The sequence below is a fragment of the Monodon monoceros genome, unplaced genomic scaffold, assembly GCF_005190385.1.
Source record: "Monodon monoceros isolate NGI ecotype Baffin Bay Population unplaced genomic scaffold, NGI_Narwhal_1 Super_Scaffold_9, whole genome shotgun sequence".
NCBI classification, from domain to species: domain Eukaryota; kingdom Metazoa; phylum Chordata; class Mammalia; order Artiodactyla; family Monodontidae; genus Monodon; species Monodon monoceros.
The window spans coordinates 51345134-51369454 of NW_021703786.1; the positions used below are offsets into that span (position 1 = coordinate 51345134).

A 24321-nucleotide genomic window follows, 5' to 3' on the forward strand; every position below is an offset into this window, starting at 1 on the left:
CCGCACCCAGTAATCCCCAGATTCCTCACACCCTCGCCACAGTTCACCCTCACTGAATGCCCCTACCCAGGCTGCCCACTAACCCGCATGGACTCACCACTCCCTGAGAGGCTTCCTCCCCCGCAGCGGGTCTCTTCCCATCAACTCTTACCATAAATTTCAGTGGCCGACGGGGAGTCCTCCTGGAAACTCTCCGACTCACAAGGACATTGTGGGACAGGTGAGATGGGCAGAAAGTCATATTAAGGAGCACTAAATGTCCCTGGCTTTGCTAATTCCATTCAGACGTCAGACACACATGGATTTCATACTAACTTTACAGGCTAACCTAGGAGAACTCCACAACACAGCCATTCTAAATCTCTCTGGATTTAAACTCAAGAGATATTTGAACTTCAACTTAATATGCTAGGACCACAACCCCTCAAGTCGAAAAATAAAATGACTACTCTGAAAACACAACTCTGGAGAAACTGAGGAACTTCCCAACTTCATCTGTTTAAAAACACCAGCTTGGGCAAAACTATCTTTAAACCTTGTTTTGTAGCTGATTATACCATTCCCATAGATGGGAAAGTAGTAACTTTTGGTTTAAAATTACTAGCTGCCCTGTGCAGAGGTAAACTTTTGGATTGCTTGATAAAAGGCCAAAGTGGTACAGTAAATGGTTTTAGGATGAATAAAATATTAAAGACTGCAACAAAGGAAAAATGACAGGCAATGAGAGAAATAAAAGGAGGCTGATATCATGAAGCTAAAATGTCCCAGGTAGATAAACAGCATTCAGTTCTCTCATGCATAGCTGTACATTTAAGAGAAAAAATTGGGGGTATGTTACAACATAAGATAAGCAGATAAAGAGGAATCTGGCATGTGTTTAGTACTTACATAAACCACTTATTTTACTATAACAAACTTAGAAGGCCACATCAGGGACTTCCCTGGCAGTCCAGTGGTTAAGACTCCACCTTGCAATGCAGGGGGTGCGTGTTCGATCCCCGGTCAGGGAACTAAGATCCCACATGCTGTGCAGCGCAGCCAAAAAAAAAGAAAGGCCACATCACAACAGCCTAATACACTGGGAGAAGTATAGTTTCTTTTCAGGAGAACAGTATTACCAGAGATAAACATCAAGAATTAATAATCTAATTATTAATTAATTAGAAAATCTGAGAATTAACAAATCATAGTCTAAATAAGACAGAGGCATTTACTTGATTATTCAAAATTCATATAATAATTTCCCCATGCATAGGAAAAAAAAAAGTGAACCAACTGTCAACAGGAGGAACATAGCTTGATTTGCTTTGAAACTCACAATTGCTTCCCTAAGATAGAGAATTTAAGTGGAATGAAAAGTGCTGTGGAGCTGGGAAATAATATTTTCCTTTCAGTGAAGGTTAAGATAGCCCTATCAGAAGGTGAGCTGAAACTCACTCTGAAATTTCCATACCCTACCCTGCCAGCAAGGGAGAACAGCAGAGGCTATGATTTACAAGTAATTTCATGTATATTGTACAGGAACAGATATCTTCTGAGTCAATCCTTTCCAATCTCATCAGTTTCTTCCCTATAGTTTGAACCTGGCAACGACTTTAAATAATGAGTCTTACAGGTTGGTTGTAACAGCTTGATTTCAGAAGCATAATTTCAAAAAACATTTCATAATAACTATGCCCAACATAATTCTATTTCCAGTGATTAAAACTGATTTGTTCTGCAGAATCAAATAGAAAACAAGAAAATATTTTTAAAAAGTTTTTCATGCTGAAGAAATCATCTAATCCATCACTAAGAAATCTAACATGGTCTCTTCTTACGAGGATTAAAAGAAAAAAATATAGAGCGAGAGAGAGGGAGAGAGAGAAACTAGCGCAGAGCCAGGCGTGTAGCAACATTAATACATTAGATCCTTTTGTCTGTTTTCTCTGGCTACTCAAAAATTTAAAGCAAAAAATGTGGGAACGTTAACCAAGTCTTTTGGTTCAAGGCACAAAATTTCTTTAAAAGTTTTTATTGGTCAAGGCCTGCCAGAGTTAAGACATTAGAACAGCATACTGTCACCAGGTACTAGAAGTACTCCTGCTGTAAGCAATTGATTTGGGTTTATTTGTTCTCATTAAATCTACATACTTATCAAAATTCCCTCCATTCCCAACCAAAGGTCCTGTTCAATACAGCTGTCCCAGGCTGCAGAAGAACTGACTACTAATGTAATACAGTTACACAAAAAATGTACCCTTCCAGGGATGGCACAGATGACAGCAAGAGCTCTCCTCTAGATGGACTGATAATGATAGGATTTTCTCTCTAAGATATATCAGAGCTCTCAAAGATAAAAATACACAAATCTTCACCACCCAGCCTCTCTGCCTATACAGGAAACCACCAAGTTGTGAGAACATTTGTCACATAATGCACACATCAGGCCTCACAGGTGTTCGACAGGAATCACTAATGCTTGTTCCACGTGATGTCTTCCGTTAACCTGAAGCCTTTGGTTTATTTTGTGCAGCAAACCATTCATCACTTTTATCTTTTGCCATTGCCTATAGAAACAGAATTGGAATATTTATTTATTCTCAATCCATAAAATAAAACACATAGTCTACTTCATACCTCACTGCACTGCCCACAATCAAGAAATTAACAATTAAAAGATGTTCAGGGACTTCTATGGCACAGTGGTTAAGAATCCGCCTGCTAACGCAGGGAACATGGGTTCGAGCCCTGGCCCGGGAAGATCCCACATGCCGCGGAGCAAATAAGCCCATGCGCTACAACTACTGAGCCTGCCCTCTAGAGCCTACGTGCCACAACTACTGAAGCCTACGTGCCTAGAGTCTGCTCTGCAACAGGAGAAGCCACCGCAATGAGAAGCCCACGCACCGCAACGAAGAGTAGCCCCCGCTCACTGCAACTAGAGAAAGCCCGGGCACGGCAACGAAGACCCAACGCAGCCAAAAAATAAATTAATTAATTAACTAAAAAAAGAAGAAAAAATGTTCATTCAATATAGAGTCTTGTGTTTACTTTGACAGAGGATGCTGATGGGTATCAAGCAATCGCTTGTTAGTTCTCATTTTGCAGAGTAAAGGGCAGAGCCTGCAGCCGGAAAGTGTAGCTGACGCTGCCTGGAGAGCAGGCCAAGCACACCCCGCTGTGGGCTCTTTGGAACAGAAAGTGCTGTCATTCTCAGAGTCTGGGTGGGCTCTCAAGAATCTTTAGTGCTCAGGAGACTCAGTCTAATGATGAGACCAAATGTGAAACGCTATTTTGACGTCTTAGCAATGAGCCTGGAATGATTTCCTTTTTCCACGCCTCCTCCCACACCATTCCGCTGATGTTGGTACTGTTTGGTTTGGAACCTCTTAATTAAAAAAGAAGCCTTGTTAATAACAATATGTTTTGGTTCCACCAGAGTCCTTTTACCCTATCATTCCATGAGGTTGAGGTCATAGAAAGGGGCTTGTGGGCAGGGAGGGCAGGGGAGCCCAGCTTAAAACTGAAGTCTCTTTTTAAAAAATTTTATTTATTTACTTATTTAGGCTGCTCTGGGTCTTCATTGCTGCTCAGGGGCTTTCTCTAGTTGTGGTGAGCGAGGGCTACTCTTCGTTGCGGTGCGCCGGCTTCTCATTGCGGAGCACGAGCTCTAAGCACACGGGCTTCAGTAGTTGTGGCGCATGGGCTCAGCAGTTGTGGCTTGTGGGCTGCAGAGTGCAGGCTCAGTAGTTGTAGTGCATGGGCTTAGTTGCTCCCCGGCACGTGGGATCTTCCCGGACCCAGGGCTCAAACGCGTGTCCCCTGCACTGGCAGGTGGATTCTTAACCACTGAGCCACCAGGGAAGCCCCTAAACCGTTTTTTAAATTATTGGATTGATGCTTTGAGAGCTAGTGCTAGCAACAGGGATTGACTGGAAGGTGGGAGGAGGCTTTTGCAGTATTGCAGGTGAAAATGAGAGCTTTTTCAAAAGGGAAGTAGATAGACAAAGGATTTCAGAGGTAGAACTCACAGTTCTTGGTGACTAATTGCTAATAGAATGTAGGAGTGAGGAGAAACAGTATTCAAAAACGGCTCTGTTTGTAAATCTAAAACTATTCTAAAATAAAAAGCATATTAAATGTTAAAAGAAAAACTGGCTCTGAGGATTCTAGCTTAAACAATTGTGATAACAAATATATAGTGCTATTCAGGGGCGGGAGCAGAGTATAGAAGGAAAAAAGAACTGGCTTTGAAACTTGAAAGACCTCAGTTTGAGCCCTTGCCTGCCACTTACTGAATGTATAATATTGGGTGACTTACTCTTTTGAGCCTCAGTTTCTTCATCTGAAAAGGGAATGCTATCCACCTTGTAGATTATGGTAAGAGATGCAGAATATACATAAGGCACTTAAGAACATGTCAGTATAGGAGATGCTTAATAAATAGTAATTTTTATTTTTCTATTATACTAATGAAGACTGGATTTGAAGTAGGATAAATTAAGTTATAGGCATGTGGAGTTGAAATGTCCATGGTCTATCCAGGTAAAAAGTTTCTCTGGCTATAACACTAGTCTGACAAAAAAAGCATTAAGCATAAAAGAAAAAGTTGATAAACTGGACTTAGAGAAATGTCTGTTCCTCAAAAGCCTATATTAAGAAAATAGTCAAGCCATTGAATGGGGAAAGTACTTGCATTTGCAGATTATCTAACAAATGACTTGTATCCAGAACTCCAACACAACAACAAGAAAGAGAAAAACAGTCAAAAAATTTTAAAACAGGAATTTAAATGGGCCTTGAAATATAAGCAAATATTCAAATGAGAGAAGGGACATTCTAGGAGAATAAAATAATGTGAGCAAAGACACAGAGAGTGAAAATAAATTTATATTTAGAGGTTAGAGAATGGCTAAAATGTGAAATAGATCAGTGGTGTGTCTTCCAATTAGTTTGTCATGAAACTCAATGGATCAGATAAATTATTCTGTATTGATATAGTCCAATTATATTAAAGCTAAATAAAAAATACATAGGGCAGTAAAGAAACAAAAGAAAATACACAGGGCAAACCAACTGTATAAAACCATTTTTTAGGTGGTCAGGGAAATTTTAATAAGAACTGAATTTTAGGTGACATTAAGGATATGCTGTTGGGAGTTCCCTGGTGGTGCAGTGGTTAAGAATCCGCCTGCTTACTAAAGGAATAAAATACCTAGGAATAGACCTACCTAAGGAGACAAAAGACCTGTATGCAGAAAACTATAAGACACTGATGAAAGAAATTAAAGATGATACAAACAGATGGAGACATACCATGTTCTCAGATTGGAAGAATCAACATTGTGAAAATAGACTATACTACTCAAAGCAATCTACAGATTCAATGCAATCCCTATCAAACTACCAATGGCATTTTTCACAGAGCTAGAACAAAAAATTTCACAGTTTGTATGGAAACACAAAAGACCCCAAAGAGCAAAAGCAATACTTGAGAAAGAAAAACAGAGCTGGAGGAATCAGGCTCCCTGACTTCAGACTATACTACAAAGCTACAGTAATCAAGACAGTATGGTACTGGCACAAAAACAGAAAGATAGATCAATGGAACAGGATAGAAAGCCCAGAGATAAACCCACGCACATATGGTCACCTTATCTTTGATAAAGGAGGCAGGAATGTACAGTGGAGAAAAGACGGCCTCTTCAATAAGTGGTGCTGGGAAAACTGGACAGCTACATGTAAAAGAATGAAATTAGAACACTCCCTAACACCATACACAAAAATAAACTCAAAATGGATTAAAGACCTAAATGTAAGGCCAGACACTATAAAACTCTTAGAAAAAAACACAGGCAGAACACTCTATGACATAAATCACAGCAAGATCCTTTTTGACCCACCTCCTTGAGAAATGGAAATAAAAACAAAAATAAACAAATGGGACCTAATGAAACTTAAGCTTTTGCAAGGCAAAGGAAGCCATAAACAAGATGAAAAGACAACCCTCAGAATGGGAGAAAATATTTGTAAACAAAGCAATGGACAAAGGATTAATCTCCAAAATATACAAGCAGCTCATGCAGCTCAATATCAAAAAAACAAACAACCCAATCCAAAAATGGGCAGAAGACCTAAACAGACATTTCTCCAAAGAAGATATACAGATTGACAACAAACACATGAAAGGATGCTCAACATCACTAATCATTAGAGAAATGCAAATCAAAACTACAATGAGGTATCACCTCACACCGGTCAGAATGGCCATCATCAAAAAAATCTACAAACAATAAATGCTGGAGAGGGTGTGGAGTAAAGGGAACCCTCCTGCACTGTTGGTGGGAATATAAATTGATACAGCCACTATGGAGAACAGTATGGAGGTTTCTCAAAAAACTAAAAATAGAACTACTATACAACCCAGTAATCCCACTACTGGGCATATACCCTGAGAAAACCATAACTCAAAAAGAGTCATGTACCACAATGTTCATTGCAGCTCTATTTACAATAGTCAGGACATGGAAGCAAGCTAAGTGTCCATCAACAGATGAATGGATAAAGAAGATATGGCACATACATACAATGGAATATTACTCAGCCATAAAAAGAAATGAAATTGAGTTATCTGTAGTGAGGTGGATGGACCTACAGACTGTCATACAGAGTGAAGTAAGTCAGAAAGAGAAAAATAAATACTGTATGCTAACACATATATATGGATTCTAAAAAAAAAGGGTTCTGAAGAACCTAGGGGCAGGACAGGAATAAAGATGCAGACATAGAGAATGGACTTGAGGACATGGGGAGGGGAAAGGTAAGGTGGGACAAAGTGAGAGAGTGGCATGGCATATATACACTACCAAATGTAAAATAGATAGCTAGTGGGAAGCAGCCACATAGCGCAGGGAGATCAGCTCGGTGCTTTGTGTCCACCTAGAGGGGTGGGAGGGAGATGCGAGAGGGAGGAGATATGGGATATATGTAAAGCAATTATACTCCAATAAAGATGTTAAAAAAAAAAAGAATCCACCTGCCAATGCAGGGGACACGGGTTGGATCCCTGGTCCAGGAAGATCCCACATGCCGTGGAGCAATTAAACCCGTGCACCACAACTAATGAGCCCATGTGACTAGAGCCCGTGCTCCGCAGCAAGAGAAGCCACAGCAATGAGAAGCCTGCACAGAGCCCACGAGCCACAACTACTGAGCCCGCACGCCTAGAACCCATGCTCCGCAACAAGAGAAGCCACTGTGATGAGAAGCCCACGCACCGCAATGAAGACCCAACGCAGTCAAATAAATAAATAAGAGGTTGATATAAGGAGGCAATATAACACTGTGTTAGCTGTAAAAAAAAAAAACAAAAAAAGGATATATTGTTGATTTTTAAGATGTGATTATATCAATATTGTATATATGAAAATTCCTTAATTTTTGCTTTTTCTAAAAACTTATTTTTATTGGAGTATAGTTCCTTTACAATGTTGTAATTTTCACTTTTCAAATCATGTTAAAATGTGTAAAATACTTAAGTATTTAGGGTTGAAATGACATGATGTCTGAAATTTGCCTTAAAATTCTCCAACAAATATCCCCACTGCCAAAAAAACAAGTGGGGTGGAAAGGAATGATGAAAAATTATGGCAGAGTTGACTGGTGACAGTCACATAGGGATTTTATACTCTTTTGTGTATATATGGAATTTTAAATCATGAAATATTAAAAATAAAATCTGTTACAGAAAGAAACGGACAAAAGACAACACACAAATGTTGGTGAGGACGCAGAGCAGCTGGAACTCTTCTATACATACATGGCCAATAGTGTAAAGCAGTTCAATCACTTTGGACAACTGTTTGGCAGTTTCTTAGAAAGTAAAAGCAATTCCCCTCCCAGGTATTTACCCAAGAGAAATGAAACACATGTCCACAAGAAAAGTTACGTGAGAATGTTCAGAGCAGTCTTCCTTAAAATAGATAAAAATCTGGAAAAAACTTCAATGTCCACCATTGGAAGAATGGATAAGCAAATTGTTATATTCATAAAATTGAATACCACTCAGCAAAGAAAAAAGAATTCTGGCATGTACTATATTTTGAGTAGTGGTTATACGAGTATATGTAACTGTCAAAAATCATCAAAGTGGACACTAAAATTTCTGTACACTTAAATTCTATGTATATTTTCCCACAGTAACAACAATGAAAAATGCTCATTTAGAGCTTAGTGGGGAGTGGGAACTAGAAGTTAGGAAGTTGAGAATGGATGATGGCTGAAGCTCTGCGCAGAGATGACCACAGTAACAGGTAACTTCTACTCAGAGAAGAGAAAGAATGTATAATGAGAGAGTAAAAGACAGCCAAAGTGGGACCGTGGGCAAAATCATTTCAGGATCAGTCACAGAAAAAGATGCCTGTGGCTGAGGGGAAGCTGTCAGAGAGATAGGAAGATGGCAGGATCCCCAACGTCAAGGGAGAAGAGAGCTCAAAAGAGGAGGAAGTTGGGGACTTCCCTAGTGACGCAGTGGATAAGACTCCGTGCTCCCAATGCAGGGGGCTCAGGTTCGATTCCTGGTCAGGGAACTAGATCCCACACGCATGCCACAACTAAGGAGCCCACGTACTGCAACTAAGCAGCCCACAGGCCACAACGCAACTAAGGAGGCTGCGAGCCACAACTAAGGATACCGCCTGCTGCAACTAAGACCCGCACAACCAAATAAATAAATAAATATTTAAAAAAAAAAAGAGGAGGAAATTGGTCAGTGATATGAAAGAGCAAGAAGAACAATCTAGCCAATTTGTCAACTAAGAGGTTGCCTGAGATTCTATTTTCCTTTATGGTAAAATTTGTAAACGCTATATTTTTTGTACATTTCCAGCTTTAATGAACAACAATTGAGTGTCCGTTATTATGTCAGCAGTTTGCCAAGCTCTATAAACAACACAACAATCCTATGAGGTGGATAATCTTATTTCCTCAAATTTTTGGATAAAAAACTACAGTTTAGAGACCTGAAGTAAATTTCTTAAGGTCAGTCACATAGATCCTAAGCGACAGAACCAGGACAGATTGATTCATTCCTTTCAGCAGCAGCAGCAGAGTATTCACTGAGTTCCAGCTACATATGAGGTATGTGCTAGAAGCTGGGGTACAACACTGCGTGCTGCTAAAAGATCGTGTTTGATGAGGACAGAAAAACAGTCACTGGATTTGGCAAGAGGAGGTCACCGATGACGTCAATGCGAGCGTCTCACTGCGTGACAGGAGCCAATGCGGAACAGAGTGAAGTGTGAATGGGAGGTAAGAAGTAGAAACGGCGTGTAGGGAGATTTTTTAAAACAAATCTGGAGAAGGGATATGGGGTCAATAAAAGATTTTTAGAAGATACTAGAGTTAGTTTGTATGCTTATGAGAACAATTTGCTAGGAAGGAAGAGAACGATGCTGTAGAGTGGAGAAGAGATGACCAAGGGGCTAAGGTAGTGAGAGGGGGTGGCGTTGGGGCACTTCCGATCACCGAGCAGAACAGTGATGTATTTAGCAGCAGTGGTTCTCCAAGGCAGCCCGAGGTGGAGGGAAGGCACACATACTGCACCCAGGTAAGAGTCACATAGGTGGCAATGAAGTTGACACAAGCCTCTGGCTCAAAAAGTCACCTCAAAAGGACACGGTTCTGAAAGTAAGAACTGGCCCTGATGCTTGGGTCCTTCTTCATACACACTTAACAGCACCCCCTTGAGCTGAAGGTGAGATAAATTTAGAAAAGAGACTCACGTCATCCAATAATTTGCTTCCTTCTGGATCCATCTTAGAGAGTTCTCGAAATGCTTCATCCCCCACAAAGCAAATTTCATGTCCATCCTACACCAAAAGAGAGAAAAGAAATTTGGCAAAAAGACACCTCAGAAGAAAGCCCTGGTGCAGCCTGTCCTGTTCCTAGGTAATACTTACAGGGTCGGCCAAAATGATAACTTGCACTGTTGCTTTCCCTGGAGTGTCCAGACTCACCAGGGGAGTCAGAATCTTCTGGTTCTCCCTTTTCATCAAATCTTCTAAGTCTGACAACTTGAGGAAAACAAAAAAGCAAAGTGAGCAAGGGGTCCCACACCACTCTTGGGCTGTGGTCTTCGAAAGCCCCAGAGGAATCTCAGATCAACCAGAAGACTCTGGCACCACTTGTTTGATTTTATATCTCAGCTGCTCTTGAGACAACTGCTGAACTTGATACCAAAGCCACAATCAACATGAACCTAGAGAAGGGAGGGTCAAGTTTCCTAGCTGTTTGAACTAGCTAGTCACAGAGTTTAAACAAAAGACCTGGTACCAAACATTACCTCTTTCTGGGGGCAAGAAAAGGCAATTCGTCCGAAAGCTGTTGCATGAACAACTGCCCCTTGGATGCCCTGTAGCTCCAGCTTACACTGAAAAGACATGAGAAAGCGGGTTTATTTTTTGGAACAGGTTACGTGGTAAAAGAAAAAAATTCAAACAGGGCTAAAGGAATAAGGCAACCAGTCAGCAGGCATCCACAGGCATATATCCTTTTTTCTTTTTTACACAAATGGTAGCATAATTTATGCACTATTCTGTCCCTTGTTTTTCTCCAATTAATGTTACCATCTCAGCACATAGAGACTCGCCTCATTCTTTTTGATGGCTGCTTACTAATCCATTCTATGGATGAACCATAAATGGTTGAACTATTGCTTGAATCCACAGGGCATTTAGGTTATTTCTTATATTTTGCTATCACAAACAATGCCGCAGCAGATAACCTTGTACATACTTCTTTGTGCACGTGTAGGATAAGTACGTTTGTAAAATAAATTCCTAGGAGTAGACCTTCTGGCTCAAAGTAAAAGGACTAAATCATGCTCAAATGCTAAGTTATTAAGAGAAAAAAAAAAAAGATTATCATTACAGCATTAAATCTTGCCTACATCTCTTCTGACTCAGCAAATCCACTCCTGGAAGGACACATTCCCCCAATATAAACAAAGGTAATATCTGGGTGGTGAGCTTACCAGCAATTTTAATTTTCTTCTTTCTGTCCTAAATATTGAATTACTATGAAGAAACTATGAGAATAACCTTCATGTTAACTTCATTTATAAGCCAAACTCATAGTAACAATTACTTCTCTCCAAGATTGCTCACCTGGTTATCAGCATAGCCCAGCAAAGCCTTCTGCTTCTTTTCATCTTTTTCATAAATTTTCATTCCCAGTAGATTAGACCAGTAGTTCAAGGACTTCTGAAGATCAGACACTGCTAGAGTTACTTTTAATACAGGATCTGTAGGGTAACGAAACAGCAGGAATGAACAGGGCAGTGCAAAGGAATGGAACAGAAGGACCCAAACAGGCTCAAGTATATATAAGAATTTAGTTTATAAGAAAGGGATTTTAAGTCAGTGTGAAAGGGCAGATTATTCAATAAAGATAAATGGCATTAAGATAACTGGCTTCCGCGGAGCAACTAAGCCCATGCACCACAACTACTGAGCCTACGTGCCGCAACTACTGAAGCCTGCATGCCTAAAGCCCGTGCTCCGCAACAAGAGAAGCCACCACAATGAGAAGCCTGCGCACCGCAATGAAGAGCAGCCCCCGCTCGCTGCAACTAGAGAAAGCCCACGCACAGCAACAAAGACCCAACGCAGCCAAAAATAAATAAATAATTTTTTTTAAAAAAAAGATAACTGGCTTCTTATTTGGTGGGAAGAAGCTACACCTTTAAACTAAATGGCAAAATACATTCCTAATGAGTTAAAGGATTAAGTTTAAAGACTGAAACCATGAAAATACTAGAAATGGGTGATTATTTAAACAATTTTGGGGTGGAGAAAGCCTTTTTTTTATAAATAAGATTTTTAAAATATTTATTTTATCTATCATTAATTTATTTTGGCTGCGTTGGGTGTTTGCTGCTGTGTGCAGGCTTTCTCTAGCTGCGGTGAGCGGGGGCTACTCTTTGTTGCGGTGCACGGGCTTCTCACTGCGGTGGCTTCTCCTGTTGTGGAGCACGGGCTCTAGGTGTGAGGGCTTCAGTAGCTGTGGCGCACAGGCTCAGTAGCTGTGGCTCGCGGGCTCTAGAGCGCAGGCTCAGTAGTTGTGGCGCACGGGCTTAGTTGCTCCGCGGCATGTGGGATCTTCCCAGACCAGGACTCGAACCTGTGTTCCCTGCATTGGCAGGTGGATTCTTAACCACTGTGCCACCAGGGAAGCCCAGAAAAATCTTTTTTAATCTGACACTAAAGATAGAAAAACCATGAAGAAAAATATGTGCTAGGTTAATTACATGAAATGGAAAACCCCTAGACAACAATCAAAAAAAGAATTACTATCAAAATTAAAGAATAAAACAAAGTAGGAAACATTTTTTTAACAACATATATATTTTATATGTTTAAAATATTTAAATATTAAAATATTTAAATATGTTAAAAATATTTAAATCACCTTTAAACATCATAGGCAAAAGATGCACGTCCTGGAAAAATAAGCAAAAGGCACGAAGCAGTAATCCACAAAAGGAGGAACTGGAACAGTCAATGAACATATGAATGCATGTTTGACCTCACAAAGAAATTAGAATTCAAATAAGGGGCTTCCCTGGTGGCGCAGTGGTTGAGAATCCGCCTGCCAATGCAGGGAAATGGGTTCGAGCCCTGGTCTGGGAAGACCCCACATGCCGCGGAGCAACTAGGCCTGTGAGCCACAGCTACTGAGCCTGCGCGTCTGGAGCCTGTGCTCTGCAACAAGAGAGGCCACGACAGTAAGAGGCCCGCGCACCGCGATGAAGAGTGGCCCCCACTCGCCACAACTAGAGAAAGCTCTCACACAGAAACGAAGACCCAACACGCCAAAAATAAATAAATAAATAAATAAATAGAATTCAAATAAAACATTTTGTTATCTAATTAGCAAATAATTTTAAAAGTTCACAGTGTTAACTGTTATAGTACAGGGGGAAAAACCCACAATCATGTAATAATGGCAGAGTGTAAATTAGTACGTTTCTGAGCAACAATTTGACAAAATGTATCTAAAAACCCTCCACTGCTTTTGAAAGAGCAATCCCATTTTCAGCAATTAAAGAAGTGACTGCAGATGTATTAAGGCCTTTTGTCACAAAGACATTCATCACAGTGTTGCTCATAACAACGAAACACCAGAGACAACATGAATATCTAACAACAGACAACTGTTTCTCTTCCTACAATGTCACACAATGGAATCCCATATATATTTAATTATATATTTATTTCTTTTGATAAAAGATTGGAAAGATATACTCTAAAATGTTAACAGGGACTACCCTGGTGGTGCAGTGGATAAGACTCTATGCTCCCAATGCAGGGGGCCTGGGTTCGATCCCTGGTCAGGGAACTAGATCCCACATGCATGCTGCAACTAAGACCCAGTGCAACCAAATAAATAAAATAAGTAAAATGTTAACAGTGGTTATCTGTTTTCTTCTTCCTTATTTTTGCATATCTGTGTGTCTAGGGGAAAAAACATCTATTTTTTTGTAAAAAGAATAAAAGTTATATTAAAACACTTATCATTATTGGAAACTTTTATATTGCAAAGTGACTTTTTAAATTTACATATTAATTCATTTAAAAATAATAAGAATATTACATTTTTTGTGTGAAAAATAACTTGTGTTTTCCAAAACAAGCAATGACAAGAACAGCATCATTTTACGTTTTTGTGAATCTCTTTAAGGTCTGGATTAGTAGAAGATAGCTGGATTCTTACATCTGCTTCTGTATCCTGTCTGTTGCAATATATTGTTTAGTTGAAGCATATGAAGAAACTCCAGCTTCTGAGACATAAGTTGTTTGAGGAGTATCTTAAAAGTCTTTTTGGATAGTCTTTTTAGATATTATACTAAAATTTTTCTTTAAGGAGTTTGTAAAGTGACTTTCTGAAGAGCTGTTCCAAGTCTGTATCTGACTAGGATAAATTCAGTGCATTTTCCTTCAGTTTTCACTGCCTTAGTCCCGTTTTCTAGACAAGCAATACCATGGCTAAAGCAAGGTGTTTCTCACAGGTGCCTCTACCTGGCAGACTGTTTTAGTTTTCCCCATTCACTGAGACATCAACAAATTCCAGGTGATTCAGACCCTGAAGGGAAGTAGGGGCAGGAACAGTCATAGTGGGTGAAACTACACACGAGTGATTCATTCAAAGAAGTACGGACACCAGGCTAGACTTACAGATTTGACTATATCACCAACCAGAAATTAATGCCCCAAAGGTATTATCATTCCAAAGAACAAAAACATCTTATGATGAATCTAGCGACTGTCATACAGAGTGAAGTAAATCAGAAAGAGAAAAACAAATATCGTTTATTAACGCATATATGTGGAACCTAGAAAAATGGTACCGGTTTGCAGGGCAGAAATTGAGACACAGATGTAGAGAACAAACGTATGGACTCCAGGGGGGGAAAGTGGCGGGAGGTGGTGGTGGTGTCATGAATTGGGAGATTGGGATTGACATATATACACTAATATGTATAAAATGGATAACTAAAAAGAACCTGCTGTATAAAAAATAAATAAAATTCAAAAAACAAATAGTGACCAGTGCTTCCCTGGTGGCGCAGTGGTTGAGAGTCCGCCTGCCGATGCAAGGGACGTGGGTTTGTGCCCCGGTCCGGGAGGATCCCACGTGCCGCAGAGCGGCTGGGCCCGTGAGCCATGGCCGCTGGGCCTGCGCGCCCGGAGCCTGTGTTCTGCAACGGGAGAGGCCGCAGCAGTGAGAGGCCCGCATACCGAAAAAAAAAAAAAGAAAAAAATAGTAACCAAAAAAAAAGATTCTATGGGGCTTCCCTGGGGGCGCAGTGGTTGAGAGTCCGCCTGCCGATGCAGGGGACACGGGTTCGTGCCCCGGTCCAGGAAGATCCCACATGCTGCGGAGCGGCTGGGCCCGTGAGCCATGGCCGCTGAGCCTGCGCGTCCGGAGCCTGTGCTCCGCAACGGGAGAGGCCACAACAGTGAGAGGACTGCGTACCGCAAAAAAAAAAAAAAAAAAAAAAAAGATTCTATGGAAAACTTTTCAAGTTACTTGGAGGTACTCAAGATGATGTCATTAGAAAATATTTGAATTTTAATGTCAATACCCTAAATTGATATCTTTGGAATATAAAAACCAAATCTAGAAAGCAAAGAAAAAAAAAACCCTTATGATTGTGAGGCCCTGTATTATTTTATGTACTGAAACATCATTAAGACTAGGGAAAAAATGTATAATGGAATGAGTGGCAGGAGTTAAGTTTCAAAGTTAGTATATAAAACACCTATCACCTATCAATAAAAATACTCACAGGAATCCCTTACATTACCAGTGAAGTTCAGAAATACCATCTCTCAGTACGTCCCACAGTACCAGCCTAACCTCCCACACTGGAACATCGCTCTTTCTTTTGCTGAGCTCCAGATGAAAAGCAAGTAGCAGTAGGGACTTCCCTACTGCCTTCTAATGCAGGGGATGAGGGTTCGATCCCTGGTCAAGGAACTAAGATCCCACTTGCTGCGGGGCAACTACAGAGCCCGCCGCGCCCTACAGCCCATGCGCCACAACTAGAGAGAAGCCTGCCTGCCACAACTAAGACCCAACGCAGCCAAATAAATAATAAATAAATATTTAAAAAAAAAAAAGAAAGAAAAGCAAGCAGCAATAAACACAACTGTCAGGCTCAGTATGAGGGGCCTTGGGGACTTGAGGCAGACCAGCAGGGAAAGAGAATGTCTTCACCTCAGGTGCACTTAGGGGCCTGTGTTCACTGATTGAATGACAGGCAGAAGTGCCCTTGCTATTCACCAGTATTTTTTTTTCCCCTTTTCTTGCTTTTGTTTTTCTCTTGGCAGAGCAGGTAGCAGAATTTGCAGGGATTAAATACATGTGTGACGAGGATGCCTCGTACGTGAAACGTCATGCAGTTTCTCTCCCACTCACTGCGGCAGTCAGGGCGGTGGGCTGCTCACTTCATTCACCCACACTGACCAAGAGCCAGCACTGTAGTCTGGGAAACTGACCTTAGCTGCAGGATATGACTAACCGGTCTAAGGATAATCCTATTTCTCTTGCCTGCCAGCGATTGGTTCAGGAGCAGGCATGGGAATCAATTCTGACCAGGAAGTTGCTGGAAGATTCTAGGAAAGTTTTGCTATGCTCTTAAAAAAGAGCCACAGGAAGTCAGTTTCTCTTCCTCCTACCAGATGAGAATGTGGAGGCAGGTAGCCCCAACTGCTACTGGCAGCCACCCTACAACCCTGAGGGGGAGAAGCAGACCCTTGAGGACAAGAGGATGCAGAGAGAGAAGATTTGCGTTCTTGATGCCATTGCTGAGCTGCTGAATCAACTAACCCTGAAGTCTTTCCTACCCAGAGAATGCCTGCTCTGTGAACTAAAACATTTTCTTACCGTTCAAGCTACAGTTGGGTACCTAATATCCGCAGCTGAAAGTATCCTAAACAGATACATTACCAGTAGAATAGATAGAACCAGTCCAGAACCCCTACAGTCAAGCACTCAAATTCTGATATGAGAATATAATTTCTTAGAGGACAAATAACAACACTGGCTTGGGAAAGATGTGTCATGTCAATATAGAAAGACTCCACAGGAGACAGAAATTGAGCTCCCTCTCTCCTTCCATCAGAAGCCTTTAGACAGAGGGCTTTTGTCAGTGTGGGGATAATTACCTGACTGAGGTGGACTGCGGTTCTGCAAATAGAACTTATATCCTCCTGGAGCTTTGGTTTCAAAAACACCTTCTGCCACTTCACTGAGTGGCCACTCCAGCTTCCTGGCGTTGCTGACAGCCTGGCTAGAAGCGAGCGTGATACCCTATGGCAAACAACAGTATCACCCAAGTGCGTAATCACAACAGATCTTTTATAGAAGATAATGAAGCAAAACCCCACTGCCTTTACATCAAATCACCTAAGATTTAATTGGCATTCAAAATTTTCTGCTAGTAATTTTGAAGTAGGTTTTGGACATTTTTCTCCCACAAAGATTCCAAACTTTGTGAATTGTAGGACAGAAACACAAATGCCAGAGAAAGTTGATTCATTTAATACCAAAGATAATCTCTCCTCACTTTCGAGATCTGGTCAGAGAAATCTTGAACTTACCCTTGGCTCGCCAGCTACTTATTTAAAATGTTCTCTTTTTAATTTTGCTTTTTAAACCAAAATACATAAACCAACTGTCGAGACATTCTTTATTTAAATTAATCAAAATGCCTAAGAATGCGCACTATGCCTTCCGATGTGCCCGGCCTCGTTTCTAGCCTGGACTGCGGATCAGCCTCTCTCTGCCTCCAGTCTTGTCAATCCATCACCCACTCTGCAGCCGGAGTAAACTTCCTGAAACCCACCCTACAGTCTACCTCAGGACGGCAACCCCATGCTGTTGTTCCTCTGCTTAAAACCCTTGATAGCTCTTCATTCCACTCAGGGATGGCTTACGATGGCCTGAAAGGGCCAAGACAATCTGACCCATGTCATTTCTGAGCCCCTCTCCTCCCCCTCTCCCCTGGCTCTATTCCAGCCATGCTGGCCTCCTCACGTTTTCTAAAACGTGCCAGGCGCTGTCTGAGGGCTTTTGCACTGGCTGTTTCCTAGCTGAAATGCTCTTCCCTGAGATATCCACACGGCTAACTCCCTTATCTCCCAGACTTTGCTCAGATGTCACCTCCTCACAGAAACCTGCTCTCAACGCCCCACTTAAAATTAAAACTGGGGGCTTCCCTGGTGGCGCAGTGGTTGAGAGTCCACCTGCTGATGCAGGGGACACGGGTTCGTTCCCCGGTCTGGGAAGATCCCACATGCCGCGGAGCGGCTAGGCCCGTGAGCCATGGCCGCTGAGCCTGCGCGTCCGGAGCCTGTGCTCCGCAATGGGAGAGGCCACAACAGTGAGAGGCCCGCGTACTGCAAAAATAAATAAATAAAAAAAACTGGTCATTTGCCCCATACTCCCAACCCCCCTTATCCTGTTCTGTTCTTACCCCATTCCAATAATCACCTTTAAAATATTCAATAACATATATTACATTATATTATTTATTTATTTATTCATTCATTGAAATTTATTTTTTTATTTTATTTTATTTTTTGCTGTATGCGGGCCTCTCACTGTTGTGGCCTCTCCCGTTGCGGAGCATAGGCTCCAGATGCGCAGGTTCAGCGGCCGTGGCTCACGGGCCCAGCCACTCCATGGCATGTGGGATCCTCCCGGACCGGGGCACGAACTCGTGTCCCCTGCAACGGCAGGCGGACTCCCAACCACTGCACCACCAGGGAAGCCTCATTGAAATTTATTATTTGTTGTCTGTCAGGCCCTGGGCCCCCTCCCCTACCAGGCACAGATTTCTGTCTGTTTTGTTCACCACTTATCCGAAGTTCGTGGAACAGTGCCTGGCACATAGCAGGCACTCAATAATAAATAATTTAATACACAGGTCATTTCACATATTTGTTAACATATGCATAAACTAAACTCCTAGAAGTGAAACTGCAAGGTCAAAGGGTAAAGGCACTAATTATTTTGATACTGCCAAACTTGAGGCTGTACCACTTCACACTCTTATTAGTAATGCATGAGTGTGGCAGTTTTCCCACACCCTTCCTCACAGTGTGTTATCACACCTTTTGATTTTTGCCAATCTGATAGATGACAAATGGCAGCTCAGAAGTTGAACATCTTTTTCAATGTTTAAGAGACTTCCTCTTCTTTTCACTATACAGGGGTTCTTTATACATATGGGAGTTCTATTTAACCTGTTTTTCTTTGTGTTCCATGAACTGAGGAGCAGCACAGAAGGCACCTTTCATCAGGGCTCTCTTACTACCAAAGTCTCCTGGGAAGACCCACAGTGGAGCCACCAAGCTGTTCTCCACCTACATGGCTTCTAGTACCTGCAGGCCCACTGATCAACATTTGACCTGAGCCGATTAAATGTTTATGGCACCAAGATGGTTTTGCTCTTTTTTTTTCTCCCTGATTTAAATTTGGAGAGTAAAGAAAAGAAAGATAAGGAGAAACACAGAGACCCTCATATACACTCAATCACCAAATCCTATGAACTCTACCTCTGACATCTCTCAAATCCATCCTCTCCCTCCCTCCCCCACTACTGCCACATTTGTTAGTTACGGAACTGCAGGTTGCTGTGTATCCTGTGTGCTCATGGCCTCACTTCCAGTCCTGCTCCCTGCCAACCCAACCTCCCCGCTCTAGCCACGGATTCTTGTACAGGGCAAATACTGCGTCATTCCCCTGCTTAAAAGTGGCTCCACTCTGCTTTCAGAATAAAGTCTGAACGTCCTGATATGATGTGGCCCCTGCTCACTCCTCCAGCCTCAACTCTACCCACTCCCTTCTTCACACACTAAGCTCCAGCCAGAGTGAGTCACTCACAGTTCTCTTGGCGCCATGCTCCCTCTCACCTCCAGGCCTGTGCACATGCTGAGGACAGCCATCTCACCCTCCCACCCTGCCCCCCTCACCCTGCTCAGACGTCACTTCTGGGAAGCCGTTCCTGAACTCTCATCTGTCTGAGCACAGGCTGGAAATTCCTCCTGTGTGTTCCCACATTCCCCTGTTCTTATCCCTATCTTAGAACTTATCACACGGTATTCTTGTTGTCTCTTTACCTGTTTCCCCCATCAGACAGGAAACTGCTTAGGCCAGGGAACATGCTCTAAATGGTATCCCCAGGACCTAACAAGGTACATGGCATAGAGCAAGTCACAATAAATATCTGTTAAATGAATAAATTAGTGAGAGGCATGGAGAGTGAGAAAGAGAAATGTATTAATATGTTATATCTGAGCAGTCCTTTCCATTTACAAAACACTTTATATATATATATATATATATATATATATATATATATATGGTCCTACAAACTTCCATCTAGGTACCGTTATTTTAACATGAGTTAACAGGAATAGTGAGATCAAATGAGCAAAATAACATCTAGCATGAGGTAGAGTTGCTCAGTAGATTCTGGGTAAGAATCAGTTACTCCTCTCTTGCTATGTATTTGGGCCCAGTGACATTCCCTCTCGCACACAGTAACTGCTCAGCAAATGACAGATACTATTACTATAACAGGTGCACAATAACTTGAATTCTTGAATGCATTAATGAATGCAGTGCATGCAATGACACCTTCTTTCTATCCTTAAAACCTTCTCAGATTTTTCTCTGACTAGGATTGACTGCAATCGCTCACCCCAATCACAACTGTCCACTAGAGAGAAAATATTTCCCTGGATGGTGATGAGGACCTGACGAACCATTGACTCTGGCCCTTCCACCTCCCGAGATGCAGTCATTCCCCCAGGGGAGTCTTGTCTCCTTCAAACCTGTCTCTAAGTCTTGAGCTTTATTCCTAAGTGGTGGGAGAACACATTTCATCCTGAGCCAGCTTGGAGACAGGGGCCCAAGCAGGTTTCTTGGTTTTGTTCTTTTTTAAATAGAAAATATCAAAAAACTAATCACTAAACTGCACCCCAAAGCCATCAATCAGCAGTCATCGTTATCTACAGCTGTATCAGTGACCTCTCTAAAAGGTACAGCCAAAAATCTGCTAGAACAAAATGATATTTACCATGAAGTCATTGCCAAGCTTGTAGTTGCCAATGCCGTAATTGTAAGTCAGTTCTGCAACAAAATGATCATCCTCAGGTCCAAATCCCACCATTGTTTTACTCCATTTTCCATCATAAGGCCTAGAAAAATGAAAAAAAAATGAACCCAGTGACCACAGACAAAATCTGCTTCAGGCTGCCCCCAAAGAACTATTGGGACAAAGAGGTGGGCAGTCCCTTCTGGTCCTCCAAGTACCCGTAAGGATGAGATGACCTCAGCCGGTGCTAAGAGCAGCTGTGCACAGCGCTCACGGGCCCCATCACCAAAGGCTCAAAAGACCATTTGTCTGGCACTTACTTGAGGGAAAGATTCGTTTACCTTTTCTTTAAAGTAGGGAGCTGAATCCTATAGGGACAGTCGTCCCACCTGACCTTAACTCATTTTTTGCCTATTGTCAAGCATGCAGTTCCCATCAGGCCTTGGAATTTCTCAGCTTGCCATGGTTACTGAGCTTAAGAGATACTCCATAAGACACTGCTTCATCCACAGCATATACTTATTTGTGACCCTGAAGCTGCCTCCCTAATTTATTGCCTCCTTAATTTATTCTACTGCCTTCTACTCGCTTTGAGAAACTGCTTTCTGTTCTTCAGGGGTATTCAGAGACTAAAGAAGATTTTAAGAAACAAGGGGTCATACCCATTACAGGCAGCTCTGCAGCCTTCCTCAAATTCCTCATGCCGAAGAATCTGGTAAGGGAATGAGGATTAATGGCAAAGTTGTCCTAGTAGTACACACAGCATATTTAGCACAGACTAAAATGTGAAAACACAGACATTATTATCTGTAAGCTTTCTGTGTAAAACAAACAAAAGATAACGAGCTGTATATCTTTCCCAGGCTGGAAGTAGTAGAGGTAAGAAAGATCGGCTTGATACCAAGGGTCAGGCAACCAACCAAAGTTGTAAAATCTATTATATTTAGATCGGGAAGCAGTACTGTGTAGTGAAAGAAGTGTGGCCTTCACTTAGTAGCTGTGTAACTCTGAGAACAACATATTAGGATCTGAGTCTCCTAATATGTTGTGAAAATAGATAATTTATTAAAGCATTTGACACAGAACCTACTACACAGTAGGCTCTCAATGTGTCAGTTTCTGTTTTCCTTTTTAAGTCCCACAGCTACTGCTCCAGTTCAAGCTCCCATCACATCTCTCACAGACTATTTATTAGAAATCATCTTATTGATCTCTTTCCTTAATACCACCATAAAATTAAGTCCCTAAAGCACAGCTCTGATCACACCACTGCCCTGTTCTAAAATGTAAGAGAGCTCCCCACTTTTTATGACATGAAATCCAAATTCCTTATCATATTATTCAAGATACTACCAGGGACTTCCCTGGCAGTCCAGTGGTTAGGACGCCGCGCTCTCACTGCCAGGGCTGGGGTTCGATCTCTGGTCAGGGAACTAAGATCCCATAAGCCGTGTGGAGCAGCCAACAACAACAACAACAAAAAACCCAAAAAACTAAAGGCACATAAAACTAGTGGTGCTTCCCAAACATATCTTAACTTTGCATTGGCTGTTCAGTTTTTCTAGTATACTCCTCCCTCTAATCTAGGTCTATGGATATCCCACCTATCTTTAGAGGTCACCTCAAGTACAAGGTCTCCATGAATTATTTCCTGAGGACCAGGTTAGAGTCAAAGCTCTCCTACTGTTGTACTTTTATAATAATGGTAGCTAACACTTACATAATACATACCATGTGTCAAATACTACACATATAATAATGTGTTTAATCTTTACAACCACCCTTTTATCAATGAGGAAACACATTAAGAGAGAGCTCTGTGGTTTTCTATCATCAAATTTCAAGTACCGTTACCATCAGCAATGTACAATTCCCACCCCCATTCCAAGCCAGAAGCTTTAATTGAGGACAGATACCAGGGTTATTTTCATCTTTGTCACCAAAGCCCAACACAGAACCATGAAGCGGGTGATGTTTTTTAAATGACTGATGAATTCAGGTAACTCCCTTTGTACTCCATGTCTCCTGCGGTGTCTCTACATTAAATCGCACTCTTGCACACTGTAAACGAAGAATGTCGCCTGCAACTCCATTTCTACAAGGACCAGGGCATCAGCTACTGCAGTGGCCCACCAACAGTGCACCTTGAAGGGAATTCAGGATGGAGAAAAACAAGAAGCATTCCATGCTTTGGATGCTGGCCCTAGATATTTAAGATGCATATCTAAGGAATAATTTCAATGAATCCAGAACCCATCTTCTGGGACTTCCCTGGTGGTGCAGTCGTTAGGAATCCGCCTGCCAATGCAGGGGACCACTTCCTGGACCGGGAAGATCCCACGTGCCGTGGAGCAACTTAGCCCATGCGCCACAACTACTGAGCCTGCACTCTAGAGCCCCCAAGCCACAACTACTGAAGCCCACGCGCCTAGAGCCCATGCTCCGCAACAAGACAAGCCACCGCAATGAGAAGCCTGCGCACCGCAGCGAAGAGTAGCCCCCACTCGCCGCAACTAGAGAAAGCCCGTGCTTAGCAACGAAGACCCAATGCAGCCAAAAATAAGTAAGTTTATTTTTAAAAATCCCAAGTTAAAAAAAAAGAAAGAAGCATTAACTTGAGATGTCTGTTTTTGTGATTAGCAGTCATCTTTTGATGTTCAACTACGTGGTTTTGGTTTTTTTCCCCCCCAGAAAAAAACTCATATATATTCTAGCTCCGCCCTTGCCTCTTCGGGGCAGTTCCTCAGAGCTATCTGAGAGGCTGTCTTCCAGGCTATAGTCCTCAGTAAGGTTCCCAAAAAGAACTTAACTCGAAAATTTTAGGTTGTGCATTTTTGTTTCAGTTGACAACATCTAAAGTCCCTGCTTATCAGGAAGCTCCCCAATAGCTTCCACCAGCTCTTGCCACCCAGGTGATCTCTGCAGAATCACAGCTGCTCAGAGCTGGAGAGAGGCGACTTCCAGGTGTTGGAGACGAGGATGGGTTCTCACTTCACACTTAGATCTGGACTATGGAGAGAAGAATTGGAGCACTCACCCAGAGACTGAATATCCAAGAGACCATTCAAACCAGCAACAAGAGAAGCAGAACTCTGACTAATGCTGATATCTAAACCGAAAGGCTCCAAACCAGAAGAGAGTCATTGTTCACCGGAGGAGTATTATATATAACTTTTTATTTACTACCTTTCCCACTAGACTAGAAGCTTCGCACGGGCAGGAATAAACATTCGTGAATAAACTTAAATGAAAGGACGTGTGTGGGCACACAATCGGCGATTAGTAAGTGTGACCCCCTTTCAAAGTCCATCTAACCCAAGCCGCGACTCACGACTCTTCCTGAAGTTGAAAACCACAGAGCTAATGGGAAGTCTAGGGGCTAAGGTCGGACACCCGGGTTCCCGCTGAAATCCACATCACACCCTTTTCTCCCCTCCCTCGGCCATGTGGGGCTCAGCCTCCCGCGACCCCCTCGCGCGCCAGCCCCTCTCCGCCCCGTCTCCACCTTCATTCCCAGGACATCACGATAGAAACACGCCGTCTGGAAGCGGTTTCCCACTTTGAACACGAAGTGCAGAGACCGACGAGTCGCCATGACCAGCCGTTACTCTTACAGCGCCGCACTGCCCATAGAGGACGCCGGCGCGGTAGTGACGTCACTGATCGCCGCC

General features: G+C 42.2%; 1 protein-coding gene across 1 annotated transcript; it reads right to left on the bottom strand.

Moving 5' to 3' along the window:
• Nucleotides 1-1749: 1749 nt before the first annotated feature.
• GLOD4 (glyoxalase domain containing 4) lies at nucleotides 1750-24271 on the bottom strand. Its single transcript, XM_029212270.1, has 9 exons — nucleotides 24156-24271; nucleotides 21313-21362; nucleotides 20633-20753; nucleotides 16713-16857; nucleotides 11148-11284; nucleotides 10325-10411; nucleotides 9942-10055; nucleotides 9765-9851; nucleotides 1750-2549 (listed from the first exon to the last, which is right to left on the bottom strand). The coding sequence occupies exons 1-9, from the start codon at nucleotides 24243-24245 to the stop codon at nucleotides 2484-2486; spliced, it is 897 nt and encodes a 298-aa protein (XP_029068103.1). The 5' UTR covers nucleotides 24246-24271; the 3' UTR covers nucleotides 1750-2483.
• Between the last annotated feature and the right edge of the window lie 50 nt (nucleotides 24272-24321).

Bases quoted from the DNA above. Each gene is read 5' to 3' on its own strand.
- GLOD4 (XM_029212270.1), bottom strand. From the start codon at position 24,245: ATGGCGACTCGTCGGTCTCTGCACTTCGTGTTCAAAGTGGGAAACCGC. The intron at 16,858-20,632 runs GTAAATATCATT...TGTTTGCCATAG, and splicing joins AGCTTGGCAATGACTTCATG to GGTATCACGCTCGCTTCTAG. The intron at 10,056-10,324 runs GTAATGTTTGGT...GTTTTCCTCAAG, and splicing joins TTTCTTGCCCCCAGAAAGAG to TTGTCAGACTTAGAAGATTT.